The 24,179-nt window shown below is 38.5% G+C and overlaps 1 protein-coding gene across 6 annotated transcripts in view; it reads left to right on the forward strand.

Annotated features, from left to right (window-relative positions):
* Nucleotides 1-24,179, forward strand: part of anapc1 (anaphase promoting complex subunit 1) — a 43,775-nt gene that overhangs the window by 14,886 nt on the left and 4,710 nt on the right. The window contains exons 50-58 of one of the 6 annotated variants that reach the window (XR_011087937.1): nucleotides 92-187; nucleotides 252-441; nucleotides 644-775; nucleotides 860-1,078; nucleotides 2,052-2,136; nucleotides 2,815-3,959; nucleotides 8,379-8,438; nucleotides 19,477-19,682; nucleotides 21,930-22,084. Coding sequence is in view for 1 of the 6 variants with exons in the window: in XM_049735908.1 (XP_049591865.1) it covers nucleotides 92-187; nucleotides 252-441; nucleotides 644-775; nucleotides 860-1,002 (561 nt within the window). In the remaining 5 variants the exon portion in view is untranslated. The other 5 variants (XR_011087936.1, XR_007485053.2, XR_007485064.1 and 2 more) reach the window with 5 other exon arrangements.

The following is a 24,179-nucleotide window of genomic DNA, read 5'->3' on the forward strand; positions in this document are numbered from 1 at the left end:
CTAGATGTCCGCTATTGCGTCATCCTCATAGCTAGAGATGAACCGCTGATCGAGTTTCACGAGAGACACAAACCCTGGGATATCTTCACAGCGAGAGGAGACCGTGGAGCTGTTCTCAGCCATGTTGTACGAGTGCGTGACGCAGGAGTGTCCGGAGATGCTGCCCACGTACGTCGCTATCGAGCAGGTAAACGCAACCGGCGCTCCGGCATTTCTCGTCGCAGGTCTCTAACGGAGTCTCCTCGCTTTAGGCGGTCGGCGCTCTGTGCCGTGGTGAGCCGCAGCACAGTTTCGCCCTATGGCAGATGCGCCTGGTGGTGGAGCTTTGGGACAGCAGGGTGCTCCAGCGGCCTGCCCACGGCCGTGACGCGCTACTTTCCTCTGAGTTTTTACCTGTCATGAAGAACAAGGTGGATGTGGTGCTGGACAGCTGGCTCAAAGGTAAGAACTTTAAATGGCTTCGTCGTGCTAACTTTATCTGTGCAAAGTTTCATTTTTTTCCATTATCTTATTTTAGTAAATGTCCCCCCACAGACCAAGAAAATAACAAATGAAGATGGCGTCAAAGCACTATTTTTCTTTTCGACTATGCTCTGACTAAATGAAGCTCCTTCACTCAAACCTTTTTTTTTTTTTCTTGCAGACAACAGCTCAGCGTTGAGGTCCTACATTGGCAGAAAGGCTCTCCCCGATGGTCCCGGGTCCCCCATGTTGGCTTGCTTCCTGGTCTACCGCTCTGTCCCCTGCCTCAGGAACAAACTCACGCAGCTTCAAGGTAGGAAATTGCTGAGGGTCGCCACCAAGTGGGAAAAACACGGCGTGATACGAATGAGCCAATGTCACGCTTCCCCTCTTCTAGGCTGCACTTCACTCGGGCACTTGTTGTCCAGCAGCAGCCGGTTGGGAATGCCACTCAGAGACCTGCTCAGGCTCGCTCCAGTCCTGCTGGAAAGCGAAACGAGGCCGCAGATGCTCCTCGGTTCCCCGTTGCTCGCACGCTGAACCTTGAGCTCTACTCAAAAACCTTATACTCTTCACACAGCAGAGAGACAGGATGGCCTTTCTGCATGTGTCGCAGGTAACCTTTGAGGAAACCTGTTTTAGGAATACAAACGTAGTTTGTTCCCATTTGTAATATAATGTTTCTTTGTAGTTTTTTTTGTAAAGTTCAACATTTTTGTCCAGAGAGGAAAATAAAGAGTTTTCCCACAGATTATTTTTATATTTGTTTCTGATCAGGTTCACTGCTGAGAAGATGCCAGTTGTCATCACTTCACACAAAAAAAAAAACTTTGGGGATAAATGTAAATACACAAATCAATTTCAATTGACCTAAAAGTTTTTTTAATTAAATTGCCCTGTTATGGCATTTACCTGGAAATATACTCACTACTTTTTGGAAGTAGTGTACAGTGAGTTGGTGTTTGGTTGCCAATGTTTTTTTGACACCCTGGAGACTGGGTGTTCTCAAAGCACGTGTATCCACTTAAAACATTAGTGACTCAGCCATGTTTGACATTTTATGTCTGATGCAAGGAAACGAAACAGATAGCATCACAAAATTACTTGCACAGCAATGCTTTCATTTAGCGGTGTGATGTTGCACTTGTGGAAAAAAAAACTTTTTTTTTTATGTTTCCTCCTAGTCGTATACAATGTACCAAGCGCTTGAACTTGACAGAGAAGCAGCATTCATGCCAACAATGTTCTGGCAACTCCAGTTTACCAGCAGCTGTGTGAACATTCCTCAGAAATGAATAACATGCAAACAAATAAACAGCCCACGCCTTGTCGTTGCCCTCAGACTATCTTCATGCAACTGCGTTCCATCATTGCTCCCTTTATGTCATGTCTGACTGCACTATCTTGGTAGAACTTTGAACGAGATAGCCAAGTCTTCAATGGCCAGCTGGGTGTTTAGCTCACTGATAGCGCGGGTCTTCCGGTTCCTGGAAATCATTTTATCTGGTCTTTAAATGCTAAACTGTGAGCGTTTTACATCCTGATCAAAGACAACCAAGGTTTTAAATGTCTCCGTTTTTTTCTCCTAGGAATTCTTCTCAAGAAAAACAGAATCAAGTTTTTCTACTTTATACAGCTGTAGAAGTATAAATAGCATTTCAAAACAAAAGTAAGGCAAGTATGCACACTATGTTACCTTTAATTTTTTTAATAGCTTCCTCTTTTGAGTTGAAAACTGTTTCCAGTACTAAGCCTTGCGCCATGTGGTTGGCTCATTCTTCACATTCTTTCATCACATGTTGCCTGGATGTTTAAAAAGTGAAAGTGCTTGTGCAATTTTGTTTTTCTTGAGCTGTGTTATTGGCAAAATAGTGTTTGCCTTGAAAAAGTAATCAGGTTCGCCTTGCTTTGGAATGCCTGACCTTAAGCGAAGAATCCTCACGAGGTTGCCTCCACCCTCCTCCATACCAACCAACAATAATATGATCATAATCATTGCAATCACAGCAGCCCTTCTTCCTGTAGACGTGGAGCCGAGTGCTCGCTTTGAGCCGGACAGTACTGTGCCCGGTCTTTGTTTTCATAACAAACCGATGTGGGAGTTTCACTGTGTGCTTTTCTCACGCTCAGCTTGTAGGGTACCTGAACAAAATAAAATTGGTTCAGTGCTTTTTTTTTTTTTTTGTGATGCAAACCATAGAAGTGGAACTTATCATTCCATCTGACTCTTGACTGTGACAGATTTCACTGCACTGTATTTCAAACTCAAATTTTCAAAATGTAAAAAAAAAACAAAACTGCGTAATTCATGTCAAGGGTTTCACCACATCTGCACTTCTGTTCACCTTGCAGGACGTCACCACAGTGCAGTTGCTTCATTTTACAGTCTATTCCGGAAACTCTTGCCAGGTAATTTTAACATTCTAGTTTGAAATAGAGAAGTGTCACTACGCTTTTATGAAGAAGTAGAGAGTAATGGCGCCTTTTTTTTTGTCCTATCCGGCACCACTTCTTTGACTTCCTCTGTGAACATAAAAATGAAGTCGGTGCTCCAGGGTGCGAGTCTAATTTTAATTTTATTTGCATACCGAGAGGAAGTTAGATAAGAGCACAAGTACGCGTACATACACTCACCCTCGAGTGGTAGTTTTACGGTGTGCAACAGGGTTTACAACTTTGCCCCATTTTTTAAAATTCTGTTACTGTATTGCATATACGTTACATAGAGTATTTTGGAGTGGTCACACGCTTTAAAAACCTGAAGGCCACGCACACACATACATTCTTAATAATACTTTTGATGTATATAAGATTTTCTACTTTGTCCCACTTTTTGCCTACATTTTGCATATTCAATCTTTTTTAAAGAGTTTCCATATTTTTTGGGTACTTTCTTCCACTTTTTGCTCACATTTTGTATACTCAATTGCATATGATGCTTTTAGAGTTTCCAGTTTTAGGGTGGTAGATGACCTTAAAATCCTAACGACCATTCAAAATACTACAATAAAACAGCTTTAGTCATATTGACTATGTATGTACTTCAGTTTATTATTGACACATTTCTCCAAACTGTTTTACATATATTTTTACAAGTCATACTCAGTCAATTATATAAAAACACAAAAAATGTATATATAAATAGACGTAATATGTGTACAGCCATTCGGGTCACATGATTGTAGACTGTCCAATGTCTCCATTCATCGTGGGTGGAGGACCGTGTGGGCGTGTGACCAGAAGTTGATAGAAGTTAAATTCTGGAGCTGCGTCACTTGAATGGCTTTTGGCTGAGAGACGTTGGAAGCAAGACTTTCTGCAGGCAGAAAAACGATTGCAAAGTGGTATAGGCGCGGTTTATTTTGGCATGCATGGCATGAGTTGAAAAAGAAAAAAGATCCCTCAGTGCTGAAGTTGACAGAAAATTTGTGTTTGCATGTGGCGTTGTTTAAAGAAAGCAAAATCAAGAAAGTTTGGCGCTCTTCTGCTGATGACAGGTAAGCTCACTTTTGAAATAAATTTAAAGTAAGTGTGTGAGTGTGTGACATGACAAGAAAGTGTGTGTGTGTGTGTGTGTGAAACAGTTGGCCTTCCTCTTCCCTTTTTCTTCGTTCGAAACTTTCAATTCATTGAATGTAAAATTTCCGGATGAATCTGAAGTCAGCACAGCTGGGAGTGACGTCATTGTCCTGCAGCGTGGAATCTTAATTATGACATTCCGCAAATGTATTCATTTATTTTTGTGCATATAAACGCCCGGTAGGATTGCGTTTGCGAATCTGTCGTGTAAATATGATAAGCGTAATTAAAGCAGAACGGGTGTGTAAACTTAGAAGTTCGAAACCGCTTTAAGGCAGGAAGTCAGTTGCTGCTGCGTTCAGGCGTCGCCGGAAAATGTATCAACCAAGTGAAAAAGTGAAGTTAAGAGTTTAAGATTGTTGCAAAACGAAGCGTCGCGTATTAAGTGCAAACAAATAATGGCAGAAACTTGTGGACAAAATAAGTTATTGTAAGCTACTAGTTGCTTTACATTTTAGTAAAAACACTTTATTATATGAAAGAGATGTCATTGCTTGATTGGCCAAATTCTTAACTGTGGGTCGCAGAAACTCAGAATAATTGAACAATTTTTGTTCATATCACAAGAAGAGCCACACATTTGCACCAAAGGATCACACAGATGGGGAAAAAAAGTAGAATATAAGTATGTGTTTCTTTTTACAACAGATATATTTAATTGGATTTAAAAAAAAAATCATTTTAATCCATCTATCCATTTTCCGTACAGCTTGTCCCCCACTTCTTCGATTAGGGGACAATGGAGCCTTTGAGAACCTCTGATCAAGATTCTTTTCAAGGCCATCAGTGTAGTTTTTCATGTGGCAAAACACCAAAAGAATGTGACGTCTTTCAAGGTCTATCAGGAACTTTTATCCACGTTAGATGCTTTGAAGCTTCCTGCACCTCAGGATGTGTATTTGTGTGTGTGTTGGGGCAGTCCACAGAGAGACTGGATGTTGATTACAGACAAAGATCACATTCCAGAAACATTGTTAGGATCTTTGAAGACTACATTGTCCATTGATGTGAAATGTTGCTTGTCCGTGCAGGTTTCTTTCACAATGAATACATGTTTGGGTCCCCATGACTACATCATGCGGTGTGCAATTCAAACCAGCCACAGCTTCTTTGTAATTATGTCTATAAGTGCCATGTGATTGAAAGGCGATCAGTCCAGGCTGTTTCCTGCTTCTTCTCTGTGGAGCTCTCCTCACCAGCACAATGAATACATGACCTAATCCACTGTGTCATGGAAAGTAAAAGCCAACGTAGCTAACGTAGTGATTAATATTGGATTTATTCATCTCATCTTGGTGTGTCTTTCACTTTTCCGATTGTACTTGAACTCATCGTTCTCCAGGAGACTGCAAAATGTCAGAGTGGTGCGAATTTTGAAATGAGAGATGCATCACGTGGGCTTTCCCTGGCCCATTTTGCTCCATTCATGTGGCTTACACACACACACACGTTAACCGGATGTGTGTGTACGTAATTAAAAATAGTTTATTGAAACAGTATTGTTCTGACGTGCGTGTGCATGTCAGCAGTTTCCTGGTTGGGCTACTTGGCGGGCTCAAACTTCCTCTTGATATCTGTGTGCCGCTGACACTGAGGCGTAGTGTTGATGATTTGACACCAGTTATTTGTCAGTCATCGCTAAGTTTGGTCACAGTAGTATGCAGAATTAGCTGCTTTGTTTATTGACCGTTTCCAAAGAAAAACATTCAGTTTATTTGTGTTTGCAAGCGTCTTTTTAAAGCTGTTCTATGGTTGGATTTGCATTGTTAGCAGTTAGCTTGGCCTTGAAGCTACCAAAACAACCTGCAGGCATCAAGCAGTTTCTTAGTATGTTAAACATCTTGACTCTTACGCCAGCGACTGTGATGTGTCAATCACATTTCACAATTTCAATGATCCTATCTTATGCATGTGCAATTTTGGCTTGTAGTTGATCACACCTTTATGAGGGTGTCAAATATGCTCGGGAACAATATTGGCCTGGACGCATTATGCTGAAGGCATGAGTTAATATTTGCATTTAGCACACAAGCATATCACGTTTCAAAAGTTGTCTAACGTGGAATATAATGTACAAACACACATATGTAGGTCACATCTCTGTCCCCCCCAGCAAACCGGTATCTAAAAACCAGCCTTAGCATGATGAATGTTACAAAATGTATGTTATAGGGGTTTACATTTAGATATTATGTCTAATTTTCTTATTCAAATCGATGCAGTATATACATGATTACACTAAAACCAGTGTGGGTCCACATACTAGTTCAAAAGTTCAGCCGTATCGCCACCTAGCGGCAAAATAAGAAGATGACATCCTTTCCCAAGCCGAGCGTTACATAAATACTCTGCCGCCATCTGCTGTACAAATTGAAAACTACATTTTTAAAAAAAACACTAACCTCAACGCCGCCATCTGCTGTACAAATGAAAAACTACATCTTTAAAAAAAACTAGCCTCAACGCATAATTTCAAGAGAATTCCACATATAAATTAAATATTTTTTGTTTTTAAATGAATTAAATGAGCTCATTTTTTTACACTCTAGTGTACCAAATTTAATGTATGTACCTTGTATGAGTGATACCGAACAATTGTTGTTTTTTGAGTATCAATTGAGGCCAAAGCAAAGTTATAGTCATGTAATTTTCGCACATTTGTTTCACCAGACTGCTAAGTGCGCAGCAGTATCGATTTCCCGCACTTTTCATGCTACATCTTTGAAGTCCCGCCGCCCTAATAGGCGCTATTGACTAGCAGAAGCCGTCGGCTGCGTGTATTGATTGGTTATGGTGTGTAAAGTGAAGATTATGGGAGGTTGATGAGAATCCGGCACGGTTTGGTTCACACGCAGCATGTGTTTGTGTACTTTACTACTGATAGGTGCGTTCACTGTCACCACAGGTTATTTTATAAAATATTTACCAGGGCCACAGGGCAAACACCTCTAGTTGTTATATTGATATTTATGTGAAATAAATCCATGTTATGACTCACTGGATTGACAAAAACTTTGGTGGTCAAAATCAGAACACACATGACTACTCTGTTACTCGCATGATTCATGTAGACCACACATGGAGATAACAAAAGTTCACACGGTTGCTGGTCAACAGTTCAAAATGATGTGTGTGGTCTAATAAGAAACACAAAAGTCTCTTTCTCCATGTGAGCTGGACTCTGAGAGTGTTTAGACTATGGAGGATGTGAGTCAAATCCTTTTGAGTCTGACTCATGATCACGCAGACTGCACAGAAAAAAATGTCAGGAAGGGTTCAGGAGATGGGAGTGAAATTCAGTGGTGCCTTGAATTAAAAGTAACCTGATTTTCTGATCATAATTCTTACAGGCATGCATTCTTTATCCTCTGTGAAGAATAAAATGATTGTGGCTCACTGAGAACTTTTGACCAGTGACATTTATCGCTGTCTGTATTATACTGCCCCCCTGTGGCCAACGAGCCTCACGATATCCATTATATTGAAGTAAAAATAAAAAAAGTGGAAACAATGATTTAATTTCCTTTCATTCTTATTACTGTTTTCTTTTAAATTGACTATGACATTTTGTTTCTTTTTCGAGTGGCGGCGTCGGAACGCATGAATGGCATTTTTATTCATTTCCCAGGAGAAAATCTGGAAGTCCAAGACACCACTGTTTGAACTCTGCTGGTTAGGTACAAGGAACACTTCCGCAACATGGCGGGGTAACATGACTCCACTTATGCAATGTACAAGTCTTATGATTATGCCGTGGCTCCTCTCTGTGTTCATTTGTGCTAACAATGTAGAGTAGGTATAAAAAGTCAATGTGCAAAGAAACGGCTTCCCAGCATGCATTGCGTTTCCATAATATGGCATGTGAACTGAAACCTCCATTTCATCCCCAGAGATGGACAATGTCTCCTGAGATTTCTGGGAAAAGGGAAGCTTCTTTGCTCTCTCCTTTTTTTCTCATGACACATGTGCACACTCACAAGCTCAGAAGTCATAAGTCGAAAATGGGGTGGGGTGGCTGTGGGGGGTGTTGACTTTGACTTGATGACTCAAATCAAACCGCAGTGCTCATTCGCTTCATTCTTTCCGCTTCTTATCTTCAGGTTTTCTCCATTATTTCCCTTCTCTTCTCTGTTTTAGCCATGAGCTCATTCCATGCCTTTTTGCTCTCCAAATCTCTGCGAGACTCATCGTGTGTGTGTCTGTGTGTGTGTGTGAGTGTGTGTGTGTGTGTGCGTGTGTGATGTTGATGCGATGTATGCGTGGGAAGCTGACTCGCCTCCATCGGAGTGATTAAAACATTCCAACTCGCTCTTCTTTTTCCCTTTCGACTCTCTCAGGCTTTAGTGAGACTCCTCCACTGAAGCAGAAGAAGCGAAAAAGATGAAGAAGCGCAAACGGTGAGTGAAAATCATCCGAAAATCAATTTTTTGTCTAAACTTTGATGTGGAAATGATATCTGGAGCTTGTTTGGTGGTCTGTCTGGGTTCAATTTGGCAATGCTGTTTTGGTAGGAGCGTAAATCTGAAAAAGAAACTCTAAAAAGGTGAAGTTGTGTTTTTGGGGATGAGGTCAAGTGATTGGTGAGGTCATCAGGGCTACTTGTTGATGTGTATTGACAGAGAACGTCTCCATTAAAGTTGTTTGTTGAAACGGTGCTAGCTTGATGCTAAGCAATAATATGAAAATCTATCTATGAGCTAATGTCACGCAAGGCTGAATGTGAATACTCATTTGTCTGTGTGCTGTGATAGACTGGCGACCAATCCAGGGTCCAGACGAGTCCACGTAGATAGGTTTTGGTCTAAAACTGTTCCCAGGTGGCTGTGACGTCATTCGATCAAAGATAAATTATTGCAAAATGTTTCAGATCTGGGCATGTGGCGCATGAAGCCAACACAAGTTGATACACTAATTTGTAAGCAAAGAGGTCAGTGATTTCTGAGCTGGGTAACAAGGATGGGAGGGGCCACATAGAGAGGGACACCAGACACGATTACTAACCAGCATCTCTAAATATGGGCAAAATATGTGCCGGACCATAAACGGTGAAAATCCAAGTATCTACCGAAATGCATTCGGATGAGGTGGTGCTGCCGGGTTTTGCACAAACTCTACGTGGGTGGAGCCATGTGGGAAGGCCATGACACAAATGACTCAGTGGCCTGTGTTGCCGAGTAGTTTGAGTAGCACACACACCCGCAACCCCGCGTTTGACAGAATACCGGTGACATCACTTGAAAACCTCATCCTGCATTGGAGGCGGCGCCACCACAATGACAAGTTGACCCCAACTACTACTGAATACCACTATAGAATAAATACATTATTTTTTTCTCATTCGGTGCTATTTGGTGTTCAAATATTTGAAATATTTAATTGACTGTAGTTTTATAAGTTTTAAAATATTTTATGATTTATTTACAGTATTTGAAACACGTAATATTTATGTATATTTTTCTATATTCTGAATTCAAGACAAAGAAATAGTTGAATCATGAATCCCATGAAGGAAGGTACTAAATGGCTTGGATTAGATGCTTGCGTGGGCACGTGTGTTCTTTTGTACTTTTTCTTTTTCCTCATACTCACTTATGACTGTGCTGTTGACTCAAATGACTAAGTCACTCATATTTTCTCTCACATCCTCTTATCGTTTTATTTCCCTGCTTCCTATACGAACTTGGTGAAGCCGCTTGAGAGACATCAAGAAAAATTATAGATACTTTATATTTATCCATGAGGGAAATACTTTTGGAAATTCTTTTAGTGGTCTTTACAAGGAAATCGCAAGGCAAAGCAAACTTGTTGAATCATTATTATTAAAACAACCGTAATAGTGGCAACTTTGGTCAACACAACATGAATAATATACATCCAAATATTTTTTACTCCTGCCTTGATTGACATTTTCCCCCCACAAATATTTTCAATAAGGTTAACTTCACAGCCTCTATGAACTTTGTTGCTAACCAAAACAGCAGGACTACGTTTCCTTTTTGTGTTGGGGACCATTCTCTGTCTTTGGTAGTCTACTACTGCTGTGGGTTCCCCGCAACTTGCCAAAAGTGACTTGGTACGGTTGAGTTATTTTGCTAGTCTTGACAACTTTTGCCTTGTCGAGATGATTGTGATTGTTGTTGTGGTAATTATGCAAGCGGGAAAAGTATGATCATCATCATCACAACAGTCATTTTCAAATTAAAAATTAAGCAGAAGTCAGCCGCAGCTTGTTTACCGACAAGTTGAGTGCGGCATCATTTCTCTGTGGAACAAACTCCAAGCCACCGCAGAGGCTGCCAGTAATGTGACGTCATGATACGCTGCGTGATGTTGCAGTAGTAGTTCCTCTTTATGCCACAAGAGGGCGACTCGTCCCCACAATTTCAACGTTGAAAGTCTTGAGTTCTTTCCACCATTGTCGGTTCTTTCCCCCCATATACACAGTATATATCTCTTTGTGAAATATAAATTTATTATTTATTCAGCACAATCTTAACCACTGAATTGTCTTAATTGATTTTTCTATGTTTTATCTCATTTTTATGCAAAAACAATCTCCCTAATGCGAATGATCAACAATATACTCCGTAGGAATTAATCACAATGTGGCCTAAGAGAGATCTATTTATTAAAAAAAAAAAAAAAAGGTTAATGTTAAGGCTTCTTTTTTTTTTTTTTTGTAAAAGTCAATTGGTTATTTTCACTTTAAGTCAAAAACAAAACAATATTATAGTGTTTTGAAGTACTAAATGAAATGTATTCATAATCTTCCAAATATTTATGGCTTTGCAAGTACATATGAATATTGTAGTGATTGACTCCTAAACGACTCTTTTGATCTGATGTCACATCGCAGTTTATAAAATCCGTCCATGAACGCTTTATGAAGTATGTTTTAATATTTAGTACCTCTTTCAGTTTGTTGGCCTGCGGAGAACACGCACAAAAAAAAAAAACACTGTCATGATCATATATATTCCGATTTGGTGTGTTTAGGAAACATCGCGCGACTATTAAACTATTAAACTATTAATTTGTTATTTTTACGGATGACCTAATTATTGCTCCCCCCCACCCAACGCCGTCTCAATTTTGTTCGATAAATGACCGTTCAAAATAACCATGCTTGATTTTATTTCTTTTACCAGTCACACTTTTAAACTTTAAAATCGTCTTTAAAAACAATCGTGTTATTATTTTTTATTTCCAACGACCTCACGTTTGATTAGAGAGGAAAACAAATTAAATAACGTTTACAAAACTATTCTGTGTTAATAATTACACGAAGCAAGGGAAATGAGGTCGAACGCGTTTATTTAAAAAAACGCACCATTCGCATATAACTAAGATTTAAATAACGAACTACTTATAAAACATCAAGGGTTGTTCGTTAAAGGCGTAAATATTGAAAAGAAAAAGAATTCATTTGGTATTTTTTTCATACAATTACCGTGAATGTTTATGTGGGTTGAAATGCGCATTTCTGCTTTTAAACACTCATAAGGGCTTCGTTGGCATATTTTTAATGCCATTATAGCGAACATTTATTAATTTATTAATATTAATTAATAACTACGCGTGCGTTAAATGGGTAGAAACCGCGCAACTGTCACGTCGTAAAAAAGTGAAAAAAAATCCTATTAAACGTCAGAAACGAACAACCAAAAACATTATTATAAATGTCATGAATTACAAAAATGAAACTTTTCCCCTGTGTCATTTACAGTAAATCTTTAAACGCTTATTTTGCACCATTTGCTCCCCCAAATTATAACTTATCACGGTAGAAATGTTTAAGAATGACGTTGCTCTTCTTTCGTTAAATAACAAAAACATAGTCAAATAAAAGTCCCCACAGCTCTAAAATAGGAAAACGTTCATCATTACAGTAGTGAAGATAATGTCACATAAACTTCCTGTGCGTGATTATGGTACGAAATTGAGCTGAACTTTTGTTTTGGGGTTTCACTTTCTCACTCAAGAAAAGACGTATTAATATATACTATATGTTAATAAATGATATACTGTACATGGGTTAAGTATTCAAATATTGACTTTGTATTAAAATATTTGACTACTAACTCTTTAACTGCATATGTACACGTAATATCACGTTGGTTGCTTGTAAAAGTGTCACATTCATTTATGAATATGATGCAATTATTAAGAGTATTAATATTCAGCTTCCAGTTCATGTTGGCATGCAGAGAACTTAAAAAAAACATCAATATATTCCCCTCTGTCTATATATTGTTTTTAACATGATATATTATGGAGAGGCCAAAAATGTTGACAGAAAAAAAAGAGGAAGGACACCTGCGCTGAACAAAAAAGGCCTCTAAACCGTCTGGCCGAATTTTAAACTGACACTTCTTTTTTTTAAGGCCTGAAAAACACATAGAGTTTTGATTTATTAAAACAAATATGGCTGCCTAAGTTTGATTTTCATAAAAAACAAATCTAGATCATAGTTACTGTATATGGCCACCAGAGACGCTTACATTCAAATGAGAAAACGACATGCTGCATTTCAACGGGGTTACCCTTAATAAATACCTTTATTTTCACAAATATACACTATGATTTAATAGTTTTTCTTCATTTTCAGCACTTTATTTCATTTCAGTGCATGTTATTTTTTTTGTATGATTCCTTCAGGTAAGAAGGACTCAGTGAACCTTAGCTAATAAATAAGAAAGTTCTGCGGCGTTCTGGAAAGTTGAAAGCTATTAAAATGTTTTAGTGGAATTCTTGTGTGTATTTGCAAATTTGCTTGAGGGAAATATACATTTTATTTACATAAGAAAATGTTGAGACTCCCACGCCAGAAAGGAAATGGTAAGTGGAGGTTTTGTGAGGTCCTCAGATGTTAAAAACACAAATTTCCGTCACTTGTCATTATATTAAACATTTTGTTATATTGTTTTTTTTTAAATGGGTAACATTAAGGATAAAATGCCATTTTTTTTAGGCTATTCCAATGTACTTTGGACAAAGTGGTAGCCTCTTAACGAGTCTGCTCATTGTGTTAGTGTATTATCGTTCTGTTGACTTAATGAAGCTTCAGCCCTCATTTGGAAAGTTTTCCTTGGTCCCAAGATGCCACTAGTTGGCGCCAAAGCAATATTTTTTATAATAGACATGACATAAGTTTTCTATCAAAACACCCTCCCCCCAAATTTGCAAATTGCTTATAAATATTTCACTGGATACGATTATCAGGACTAACTGAATAATTCCATGTTTTTTTTGTTTTTTTTTTTAAAGACACTCCTGTTTTTATTACTAGACAAGCCTGACGTTTGCGTTTTGTTTGTAAAAACAAAAGATAGTGACGCTACCATAGCAATCATTTGGGGAACAAATGAACGATTATATGAGTATTTTCTCGCACGCATCACTTCTCTGTACACCTCGCAAATGATGTTTGACCATATCTCATAAGTGTCTAAATCAGATGCTGTTGAATTGAGGTATTTTTAGCGCAGCTCTTGCAGATTAGCACACATTGTCTTCTGATGACCTTTTGATTGAGGTAAAAGCTGATATCAGCACCAACCGTACAGTTGGTTGCCACGGCAATGAACTGACTCACTCGGTTTGACATGACGGTTAGAATCTTGAAACTATAAAACTGCATGCCACCAGTTCTTTAAAGGGCTGCTAACTGTGTTCAAAGAGAGCTTGAAACGGTCCTTTCGGAGGGGCGTAGGCGAAGCCATCGTTTCAGGAGTGTGTGTGTGGGGGGGGGGCTGAAAGCGTTCAGAGTAAGCCAACATTTATGGGCTAATGGTCATCTCGTCAACTTCTCCAAAGACCTTAACAATCAAATCTTCATATTCTGGTTGCGATAAAACACAATGACAAGTAAAGCACAGATAATACCTGTAAATACATAATAAATAAACAAAGAATAGATAAAGGAATAAGAATAAGAATGTGTTGTCGCATTTGTTTATAACTACCGTAACATCTATGCTAATTTCCGTTAGCCTGTCTATGGCTTTTTCCATTATATGTTAGCATTAAGCAAATTGACAAATTGATAAACGGGGGTGCCATCTAAGCAGAAGAGAATTTGGGAATGGAAACAAAAGAATTATTTAGGATTCCAGAATGTCGTGTCGCATAACTCTTGCCTCATTTACTGTAACGATTATTAAGAGAAGTTGTCTGAGACATCATGAAGAGACGAGGGATGGTCCCAATTAAAGCTGCCCGTAGTCACACTTCCAAAAAACAAAAATGTGTGCTTGGCAGAGTTTGCGAGTGCTGGCGAGAAGACGATGCAGCTGCTCCATCGGGCCGGCCGGTACTGTACGTCATCTGATGCCAAAACCAAACTTGTGAATCTCAACATCCTCAACATCTGGACAACCTCACCCCCTCACCCCCAACCTCAACCTCCTCAACCCCCCCCCCCCCCACACACACACACACATCACATCACTAATTTGAAGTGTTTATATGCTCAATAACAACGTCAGATTTTAGTACGCTGTTTATTTATTTGATTGGATAATAGCCAGCAGACAAAATTGTTTACGGGTCTCTACAGAGGGAAGGAGACACAATTTCGCACAAAACAATCTTATATTGCAGTGTAAGTTACCCCAATTTTTAATACTCCTGCTAAATCAAATCCTAACTATCACTCGGGATGTTCAATACCACTTTTTACAAACCGCTACCAGTATAATCACTAAATTCTTAAGCGGTCACCGATGCCAAGGACTGATACGGCACGTACATTTGACGCGTAAAATTTCCCCTAAAACAATGACGGATGATTTTTGAAAAAGATCTTTATCACCCAACATACCAAATGTTCCTTCAATTTGCATAAAAGAAATAATTTCTATTCTTTTAACTTTAAATTTCTAGTTCCTGATTGGAGGACGGTTGATACTAGTACCGGTCAACGTTACATGAATGGCTTTTACATTCCATTTACGGTTGGCTCATTTTCATAACGACCTTTTTTATATTTGTGTATTTGTGGTTTTTCTGTTTAGTGGTAGACTGTAGGAGGACTGTTGTTATGCTACAACACTCCTACATGTGCATATTTGTACATGTACAGATGCACGAGAAAACCAAAGTGTTACTGACGGTTGCTTCTCCTCCCACACCGACCAGACAAACTTTTTTTTTTTTTAAGAAGAATTTTACGCCCTCTGCCAAGCTACTGCTTGGTACAATTTGTACTCTCAAGTCAGAGCAACATTTTGGCAGAACGATGGATTCAATTTCGTATCTCAAGGCACCACTGTAATTCCGACCTGACGAAAATAAATATATGGATAAGAGCATCTTTAAAGGGTTTAATATTTTGCCAACTTCCACCACAATGCTTTTGTTTGGTTTTCGGGATCGTCACTGCGGTTGTTTGACTGCGACTTACGGTTGCAAACAGGAAATGGTTTCCTGAAACAAAGCCCCCACACACACCCTGCTCCTCGGTTAATTTGAGCCCAGTTTCCCAGTTTCCGATCTTTGGTATTTTGGGACTTTTATGTTGTGGTGATATGCTGAAGCATGGGAAACATGATTAGGTTTGGCAGCAACCACTGACCTTTGACCTGATTGCCGAAACGGGGTGCCGAGGTGCACCAGAGTTGATAATCGGCCATCCATTATTTTTTTGTCTTGTGATGTAATGTCGTCAGAATTTGTTTAGTCTGGTTGATTCGGGCCTGACCGGTTTGCTGCCTAGATAGGCTGGAGATGTACACCTCATCTATTTATATTTTGAGAGTTTTACGTTGCATCTCTGTTGTTTTTTATAATACTGTGATTAAGTATGGCAACAACCACACACGAGTCGATTTGCAGCAGCAAAAGCATACACATGGCAACAGAGATATAAATTTGAAATATTTTACAGAAATTAAATATACTAATGGAATGGATGACCTACTTTTTTAATTCAATTAGTTTTAACTGTGATATATATATATATTTTTTTAATATTTGATTTTGCCCGTTTCTTGAAACATGATCTACCTGCGTCTTCTTTTTTTTTTTTGAAAGGGAGTGACTCTATTCAGTTTTTTTATCATTATTTCCCCTTCACCACAGAGAAATGTCAAAAGTCATATCGGGCTTTTCTTGGCTTCCCTTTTCTACCTTTTGAAACCCGATCACCCCGGTCGGTCGGTGTCCTTCCTCCGGGGTTGTTGTCTTTAAGTGGCAGAACAAAGAATTTCTTCACTTCTCACCTATCATTCTTTGTGGCTGTGTGTGACGTTGTCGATTATGTCGTGTAAAAATGTTGTCGTTCCTTTCTGATGCGACTGATTTTTGTGGTGTGCAAATAGTCCCGTCGGCCTCTGTTTGTTTGTGAGCCGCAGCACGAGTCCGCGTGAAACAAATAATCATTTAAATGCTTGTGTTTGTTTGTTGTTACTTTGAGGAAAGAAAAAAAACATACTTTGCTACTAATATTGAAACTATGATTCAGACTGAGACAAGATCTTATTTGCCGTGACATAAATAGTCCCTTCAATTGTGACGGAGGGGAGGATGTAATTTTTAAAACTGTATTTGTTTTAAAAAAACAAAGTCAGCCTTTGTCTAAATGTGATCTGTAATTTAAGACAAATGCACTGACAAAAAGCCCCACTTTAAAAAAAGGTCTTAATTAATAGTGGCACCATGTGTACTTTAATAATGCCACTTGCCAATTTCTATTTCAATGAAGATTCAAATTATATCAAATCCAATGAAGGACATTTTTAAATTATATTTTAAAATTGTGAAATTTATAAAATGTCACATCCGATGCTAATTTTCTCAAAAATAATCCTTTATTAATTTTGCTACTATACAATTGAAGAATTGCAATTAAGAAATAGTCATAAAAACACAATCATTGCTTTATATTTTAAGTTTTATCCCAAAAACCAAATTTGTAATGATTGTAAATTTACACTGTGACCAAGAAAAAGAAAATACATTTTAAATGCCGACATCACAACTTATTACATTTGCCTCAGAATTCGACTTAAACGGTCATAGAATTGATAAAGTACAAAGACGTACATAAATGTGAAAAACAAATTTATTATATTAAAAATGACTTTTAGTTGACAATTGTGTCACCTTACAATCATTCTACACTTCAATTTGAGTCTAAATGTAAAACATATCAATGTCTGGGAACTCACCCGATACCTTAACTACACCGTTACCTCGCATTGCTTCAAATTCACAATTTAGCCCACAAAAGTCTCATTCTCATCTTGCATCTATATTATGTGTAGCTGATTTGATGTCAGATGCTTTTCACACAAATAAATTCATAAGTCAAAGTGAAACTGCATAACACTTAGGTGGAGCGATAATAACCAGCGAGAACAGGAAGGGAAATTTCCCTCATCGAGTCTTCTATTCTGTGACAACCCACTCACTTTCGACTGGAAAGAAAAATAAGAGCGAAAATGCATTTTGACCTTTTCAGCAACAAGTAAAAGCATGAAACAATTGTATGCGTGTGTAACAAATATTTCCTGGTTGTTGAATATGCATCATTTCATTTTTTCACATTGACAAGAGCATGTCATGCCAGTCTCAAAATGACAACCTTGCGCAATATTGACGATATTTACACCCACGCGCGATCAAAATATAATTATTTGAGTTTCAAAAATGATCAGTCTCTGGGTTTGATCAATTAATATAAATATGTACTTTATGAGATAAATATTACACTATTTATTATTTTGGGTGCTTATCAAACACTGGTGTGTCTGTGACTTTGTCTCATAATGCTTATTTTGATTGTCACTGTCATATAATAATAGCGGTGATGAGGGATTGCTCTTCCTAATATTTAATATAATTTTCTGGATGTGATTGTATAAACATGTAGTGCTTGACAGCGTACTGCTGGTTGCTTATTTCTAACTGCGTGTATGTGCACACTTCTGCAATTTGTTGAGTGTGTTTTTCTCCCTGGTTTGGTAAATACTATTTTTTATTTTAACAAAATTGATTTCAATTTTGAATCAACAATTTTTTTTGGACAGTGTGTGTGTATATATAGTTTTCATATTATGCTTGTGTCCTGTGCATTTGTGTATACTGTAACTAATGTTGATATATTTAGTGTTTATGGTCAAGCATCCACCGAATGTATTTCCGTGCCTGACTGAAAAGGTTATTTCCGGACAAGTTTGGCTCAGAAAAAAAAATAAAAAATCTTGACAAAGCTGTGACACTTCACGCAGAAAACGGTACAATACGGAACCACCCTTTATATTAACATTTACTGTGTGTGTGTCTGTCTCCGTTTGATTTGCATGCGCCTGCACACGGGAGCCAGATGTGAGTGAGACCGTCTGACATTTACACATTCAAATCGAGGCGTCGGAGACGCTTGAAAAGATTAATATGGCTGCCCGCTTGTTGATAATCTGTACAGATGAGGCCCATGGTGAGTCGACGGCCGCTAAATCAACAGTAGCTTTTTGCTGGCTTTATTTTGAGGCTCTTGTTGAAGCAGCTTAATATAAGCAAGCAGAGAGTAAATCTTGCAAAAAGAGGATTCATGTTTATTAATTATTATTAAACCCTGAACGCATAATTAAACTACTCTGTGATTATGCAGCATTAAACCCTCCAAAAGTGCTTTCTTATTGTCAACTGCTGCCGTTTACAGAATCTATTTGCAGCTAAAAATGTTTGGTTCCTGAGTAGTCACTGTAATAAAAACACGCTATGAGTCAGGATTGTTGAATGCCTTTGCATTGCTCACTGGATGAATGCAATCTTTATTTTCCGCAATATTTGGGCCACACCGAGCCATACCAGGCTTCAGGGTCTCACGGCCAAATGTTGCTGACGGGCTTCAAAATCTTCCCACGCCAACACAAATAAGGGGAAGTGAGAAGTCGAAAGTATTCCGGCTGTTTATTGATAGCTACTACATTTATCTTTTGATCCCTTTCTCTTTCCTCTTCTCTTTAATGACAGAACCCCCTTCCCGCCACTGTCTTTTGGGATAAATTAGCTAAAGTGGAGAAAGTCCATCCATCATTATGATCAATATGAGCCTTAGCCAGGCCACTCCTCCGTGACTCACATCCGACTGTATCCTGTGTGCGGAACTGACTGAGAAGCGTGTTCTGTGTTTGTGCAAGACTTCCATTGATGTCAAGACATCTGACATCTTACGATTTAAAAACAAAAGCAAAAAGGGCAACTTCAGATGACCTTTTAGCTACAGTGACACGCTGTGATATGAATGATCTGAAAAATGCAAAATGAACACAAATGGTGCGGCAATACTTGTAGACAGACAATATGACAATGCTCAAAGGCATGTATTCTTTATTCTTATTTTTTAAACTAGGTAGTCTTTAAAAAAAAAAAAAAGACTAATATTGGGAAACCTTTTTGCGTGTTTCTCTGTTTGTATTATATCGCCCCCAGGTGGCCAGAGTACGCACACCTAAAGGAGCAGCACAATATCCATTGAAGGGTCAAACTATCCCAAAAAGATTCGTTCCCCCCATCTTGTTCCTTGGCTCTTTCTGCTCATTTTATCTGCACCTTCATCTGATGAGTCAGCCCATCTCATGTCAAACGAAACCATTTTGCCAACAAAAGAAAAACTGGGACGGCAGCCAACGAGTCCAGTGAGTTTGCACGTCGCTCACTTTTAATTGTTTCATGCCGCCGCTGCTTTTGTGTCCTCGTTTGACCCCGAACTATGATGGCACGGCGGTAATGAAAGCCATATGACTAGCGAGTTGCTTAACTTTGAAGACTTAAATCCACATTTGACTTGTTACCAGGATGTCAGTCTATGTAAACAACGTGACAACAATGAAGGACAAATTCAATTTTTGACACTAAAATAAAAAAAAATAGTATTTTAGAGACCTCCTGCTATAATAGATTTCTGTTCTTAACTTTGATTTTAAATTTTAGCACTTTGCTAACATTGTTTGATATTATCCTACAAATGAACTCGATGCCGATCCCATCTGCAGTTGAATAACAAAACCACTCCGGTGTTGTTTAGGGTGTTGGCGTCATTCCCGCTAGGTGAGAGTGATAAACATCTTGGGTGCAAAGGTTAGAAAATGTGCGATAAGCTCCCGAAGGAAGACTTGTCCTTCGTACCATTCGCTGGCGTTCACCCTTCGACCCGCCGCCGCTTAAGTAAGTAGTCTAGAAACATCGGCTCATCCATCAAACTGGCCCCAAACTCACTTGACCGAGTCATTTATCAGCTCGATGATGCACTCGCTCATGTGTAATTTGTTTTTATGGCTAATGTGATGAGTGGCAGGTTTTCTAACCCCAATAACTTGTCCTTGATTTATTTATTTATGTATTTATTTATTAAATTGTATTTTTTTTTTATTAAATTAAATTGTATTTATTTATTTATTAAATTAAATTTGATTTATTTATTTGATTTAGTTATAAACTGCTACTCAGTGCATTACATCAATCGATGCATTCAAATTTGGTTTTATTTCTTTGTGGCAAAAAAAAAAGTTAACTCAAACATCTCCCCGATTATATATCAGTATTTGATGCACGTGTTTGACCTTTTTAAAGTTGTTTGTGTCGTCTGCTGAATATGCAATTAAAGCTGCGTCATTCGTCTTTGCCTGCAGTCTCGATCAGGCTCGGGAAAAAAAAAAAAAGTGACAAGAAGCTGCTTTGTTCGTATTCCCTCTGAAGTCTTTTAGTATCAAAACAAGTTAGATCACCCAGGATATATTTTCTCACAACCTAAATAGACTTTTGCTTTGCTACCACACAATTTTAACTATTCTTGTACCAATGATGAATCCGCTAAAAAGTCAGACATTTTGATTTAAGGGCCCGTAAGAAGTGTTGAGATAAATTACAGTCGTCCATTATAATCCGTCAATTAGGATGAGGCCATTCGTCTTACTCCTCTTTAATAAGTAGAGCAAGCGCGGTTGCCATTCCTTTTCTCTCGTCACTTTCAATACGTCGTAAGCAAACTTCATATTGAGCCAAATTGACAAGGCTAAAAAAAAGGGCCTTTTAAGCTTTGTCTCGGGGGTACTTGACTTGATGAATGGCCTGCATGAATAAATCACATCAGGGACACGGGCATGTTCCCGAGTCCTGATGGATGACTCGGCACTTTGTCTTCTTGCAAGATGAAGAGCGTATATGCCTCCAACACATTTATCCAAATAACCCTGATGAGTGTTAAAAGCTTGCCTGGCGACTGTGTCCGTACAGCTGATTGAATCGATAGTTAGTCGTTGTTACGATACTGCTGTCTCTGAATCGTAATGCGAGACATACATTCTGTTCAATTTTGAATTGGAACGTACTTTTTTTTTTATTTCAGATAAGCAAATGCAACAACGATATAATATATGCTCGTAACGTGGCACTTGGAATTCATCTTTGATGGATTAGCTCATTTGACAATGGGACTTTTGTTTTTGATGACTTTTGGTGTAGACGCATGACTGAAAGGGTTGGAGATGAATGGCTAGTCTCTGCACGTTATAACAGGAAAAACAGTTTTAATCACTTCGATCTTTGCAAACATTATTTTACCCACAGTGACACACTCACAAGATGAGAGCAAACCCCACCCACATGCTTTCACTTTTTGGCTCTTACACTGACAAATATCACAAATAAACCTTCCTTTACCCATCCAAAAACTGGAACTATTTTTTTCCACATACGGACAGTTAAGTGTTTGAACTCTGTTGCTAACCAAATCAGCAGCACCTATCGAGGAATGCAGTCTTTCAGATAAATGAAATGTGGATTTGCTGTATGTTGTAAATGATGCAATGAACTTTGTCCTTGTCGTCTTTGACACATCACTTTCATGCTCTCATTTCTTCTCTGTCTGTCTTTGTATTTTTCAGCTCCATATTGCTGAGTCAGCCTCATGACTTCATCGACATCATGAGATGGTACGAGGGCGTTGGTTGCAGCAGCAGTCCCAGGAAGCACTCTGCAGCTGCAGCTTCATTTGTGGCACCATCACTCCCACGGAGAGTTCTTTTTTCCCACCAACCATGTAAGGAAGTAGCTGGCGATAAAGCACCTACACCGAGGTTGGCTTTTGTGGTTTTGGCTGTCCAGGTGTTGAGGTTTCATTTCCGCTCTTTCCGGCGTTGGTGGTGCAATGGCCTGCACGCTGAGGTCACGTCGGATGGCGCAATGGCCGGCATGGCAGCTGAGCACAAGGGGCTGTTAGATGTGTTTTTTAAAAAAAAAAAAAAAAATCATGAGAGCGAGCCAAAATGTGAACATCTGCGTTTTCAAGTGCTCACAATGCAGGCTTTTGATTTTCACATAAAGAAAAATCATGCTGCGTGAGCTTAACGTGGAGGTTCTCGTTTAAAAATATGCAAATATTAGAACATTTTTCAGACAAATTACGAATTTATTATCTTGAATGTATTCTTTAAACTCAAGAAATCTCAAGAAATCTCCTTTCACTACTCATTGGTCTCTATCTACACATAATAAAAATGTGTATTTAAAATCCCATTATTTTAATGATTCCCATTTTCTAACGTGGTTTAATTTTTATATTTAAGCCTTCTGATTGTTTTTCCCCCTAAATTTAATTACGCTGTAGACACGGCACAGCTGTTATCACAATGGTAGGCACGTCATAAAAAAAAAAAAAAAGAAAACTCGTGCGTGTGTGTGCATGTGAAAGGGGTCGAGTTATATTTGTCTCGCTATAAAGCTCTGCGTGCTTCTCATTTCCAGTCATTTAGCAGAAGTGAGCGAGTCAGTGAGTCGCTTCAGAAGAAATGACTGTTGCAATCTCAAGCTAAGGTGTAATTTTTCCAGCTGAAAATTATTTGAGGTTTTAATTATTTGATAAGAAGCGCTTTCCAGGCTGGGAGCCACACACAAACAACTTACATAAATTCAAATGACCCATTTTTAAAACATTTTTTTTATAACTGTGTTAGCATGTTGCATAATAGCTAATATCTACGACCATTTTTTTTTTCTTAGTATTCACCACTGACTGACTGACTGAGAATACGTCCGGGCATGTCTCAAGTCCCACAATTGCATTGACACACATACACACAATCTGTTTCAGGCTCACAAAAGAAACACTGTCTCATGCTCATCCAAGCATTTTTAAAACGAAAGAGAAAATGTTCCATCAGTAAAGTTGTTAAGGGTGGTGCTGCTGAATTGTTGTGCTAATATCAAAGTCAAAAGTCAAAGTCTGCTTGATTGTCAATTTCTTCACACAAAGAGATCGAAATTATGTTACCACTATCCCACCGTGACAAGACATAGTTCACAAGTAAACAAGCCAAGAAAATAAAAATGAGAAGGCACAAACAATGAATAAATAAGAGTGATGAATAAATAATAAATAAACAAATAACACAATAAATCACAGCAGCATTCGACGTAAATACCGACAAGTACATCGGAAATCAAACTGTTGTAAAACATAACACCCAAATGACATACTACGTGCAGTATTCATAGTTGGGAGACTTTCTTAGTTTCCTTTTTTGAGGTTTGAAAAGTGTCACAAGTATTTCCCCGAGTGTGAAATCCCCAAGCCATTTTTTGAATTCTCAGTGAGGAAATGAAGAACAATAGCGACATGACAAATTGGACTTGGTTGTTGTTTTCTTTTGGAGATAACCACTAAGCCAGCCGGTTGATCAAAAATTTGTTGTGTAATGCTTTGATAAGAAGGAAATCAGATTAGTATGGCCTTTATACGTCATTTCTTGCCAGAAAGGGGTGTCATTGTATGGAGGCCATGTACGGAATGCTGGCATTATTGCAACAAACAAGTCGTCTCGTTAAATCAGACATAAGTGCGAAACTTTAATCATGTTTTGCATCTCAAAACTATTTTCGTCTTTGCTTTGCCGATACCGGAAACGGACGGGAAATTTTGGCAAATCTGGAATTCACCATGCAAATAGCCCAATTACTGCTTTGATGTGGTCGACCGCTATTAGTGTGGAAATAAAATTTATGAGGCGTATCATGTTGAAGGGAAGCTCAACTTTAAGAATGTTATGCAATTAATCCGATTAAGCTGAAGCAGGAAAAATAAATCTCAATGTTTCTTTCGATGTGTTGGAGTGGGTAAACTATTTTTTTTTAATGTA

Source organism: Syngnathus scovelli, chromosome 12 (assembly GCF_024217435.2).
Source record: "Syngnathus scovelli strain Florida chromosome 12, RoL_Ssco_1.2, whole genome shotgun sequence".
NCBI lineage: Eukaryota > Metazoa > Chordata > Actinopteri > Syngnathiformes > Syngnathidae > Syngnathus > Syngnathus scovelli.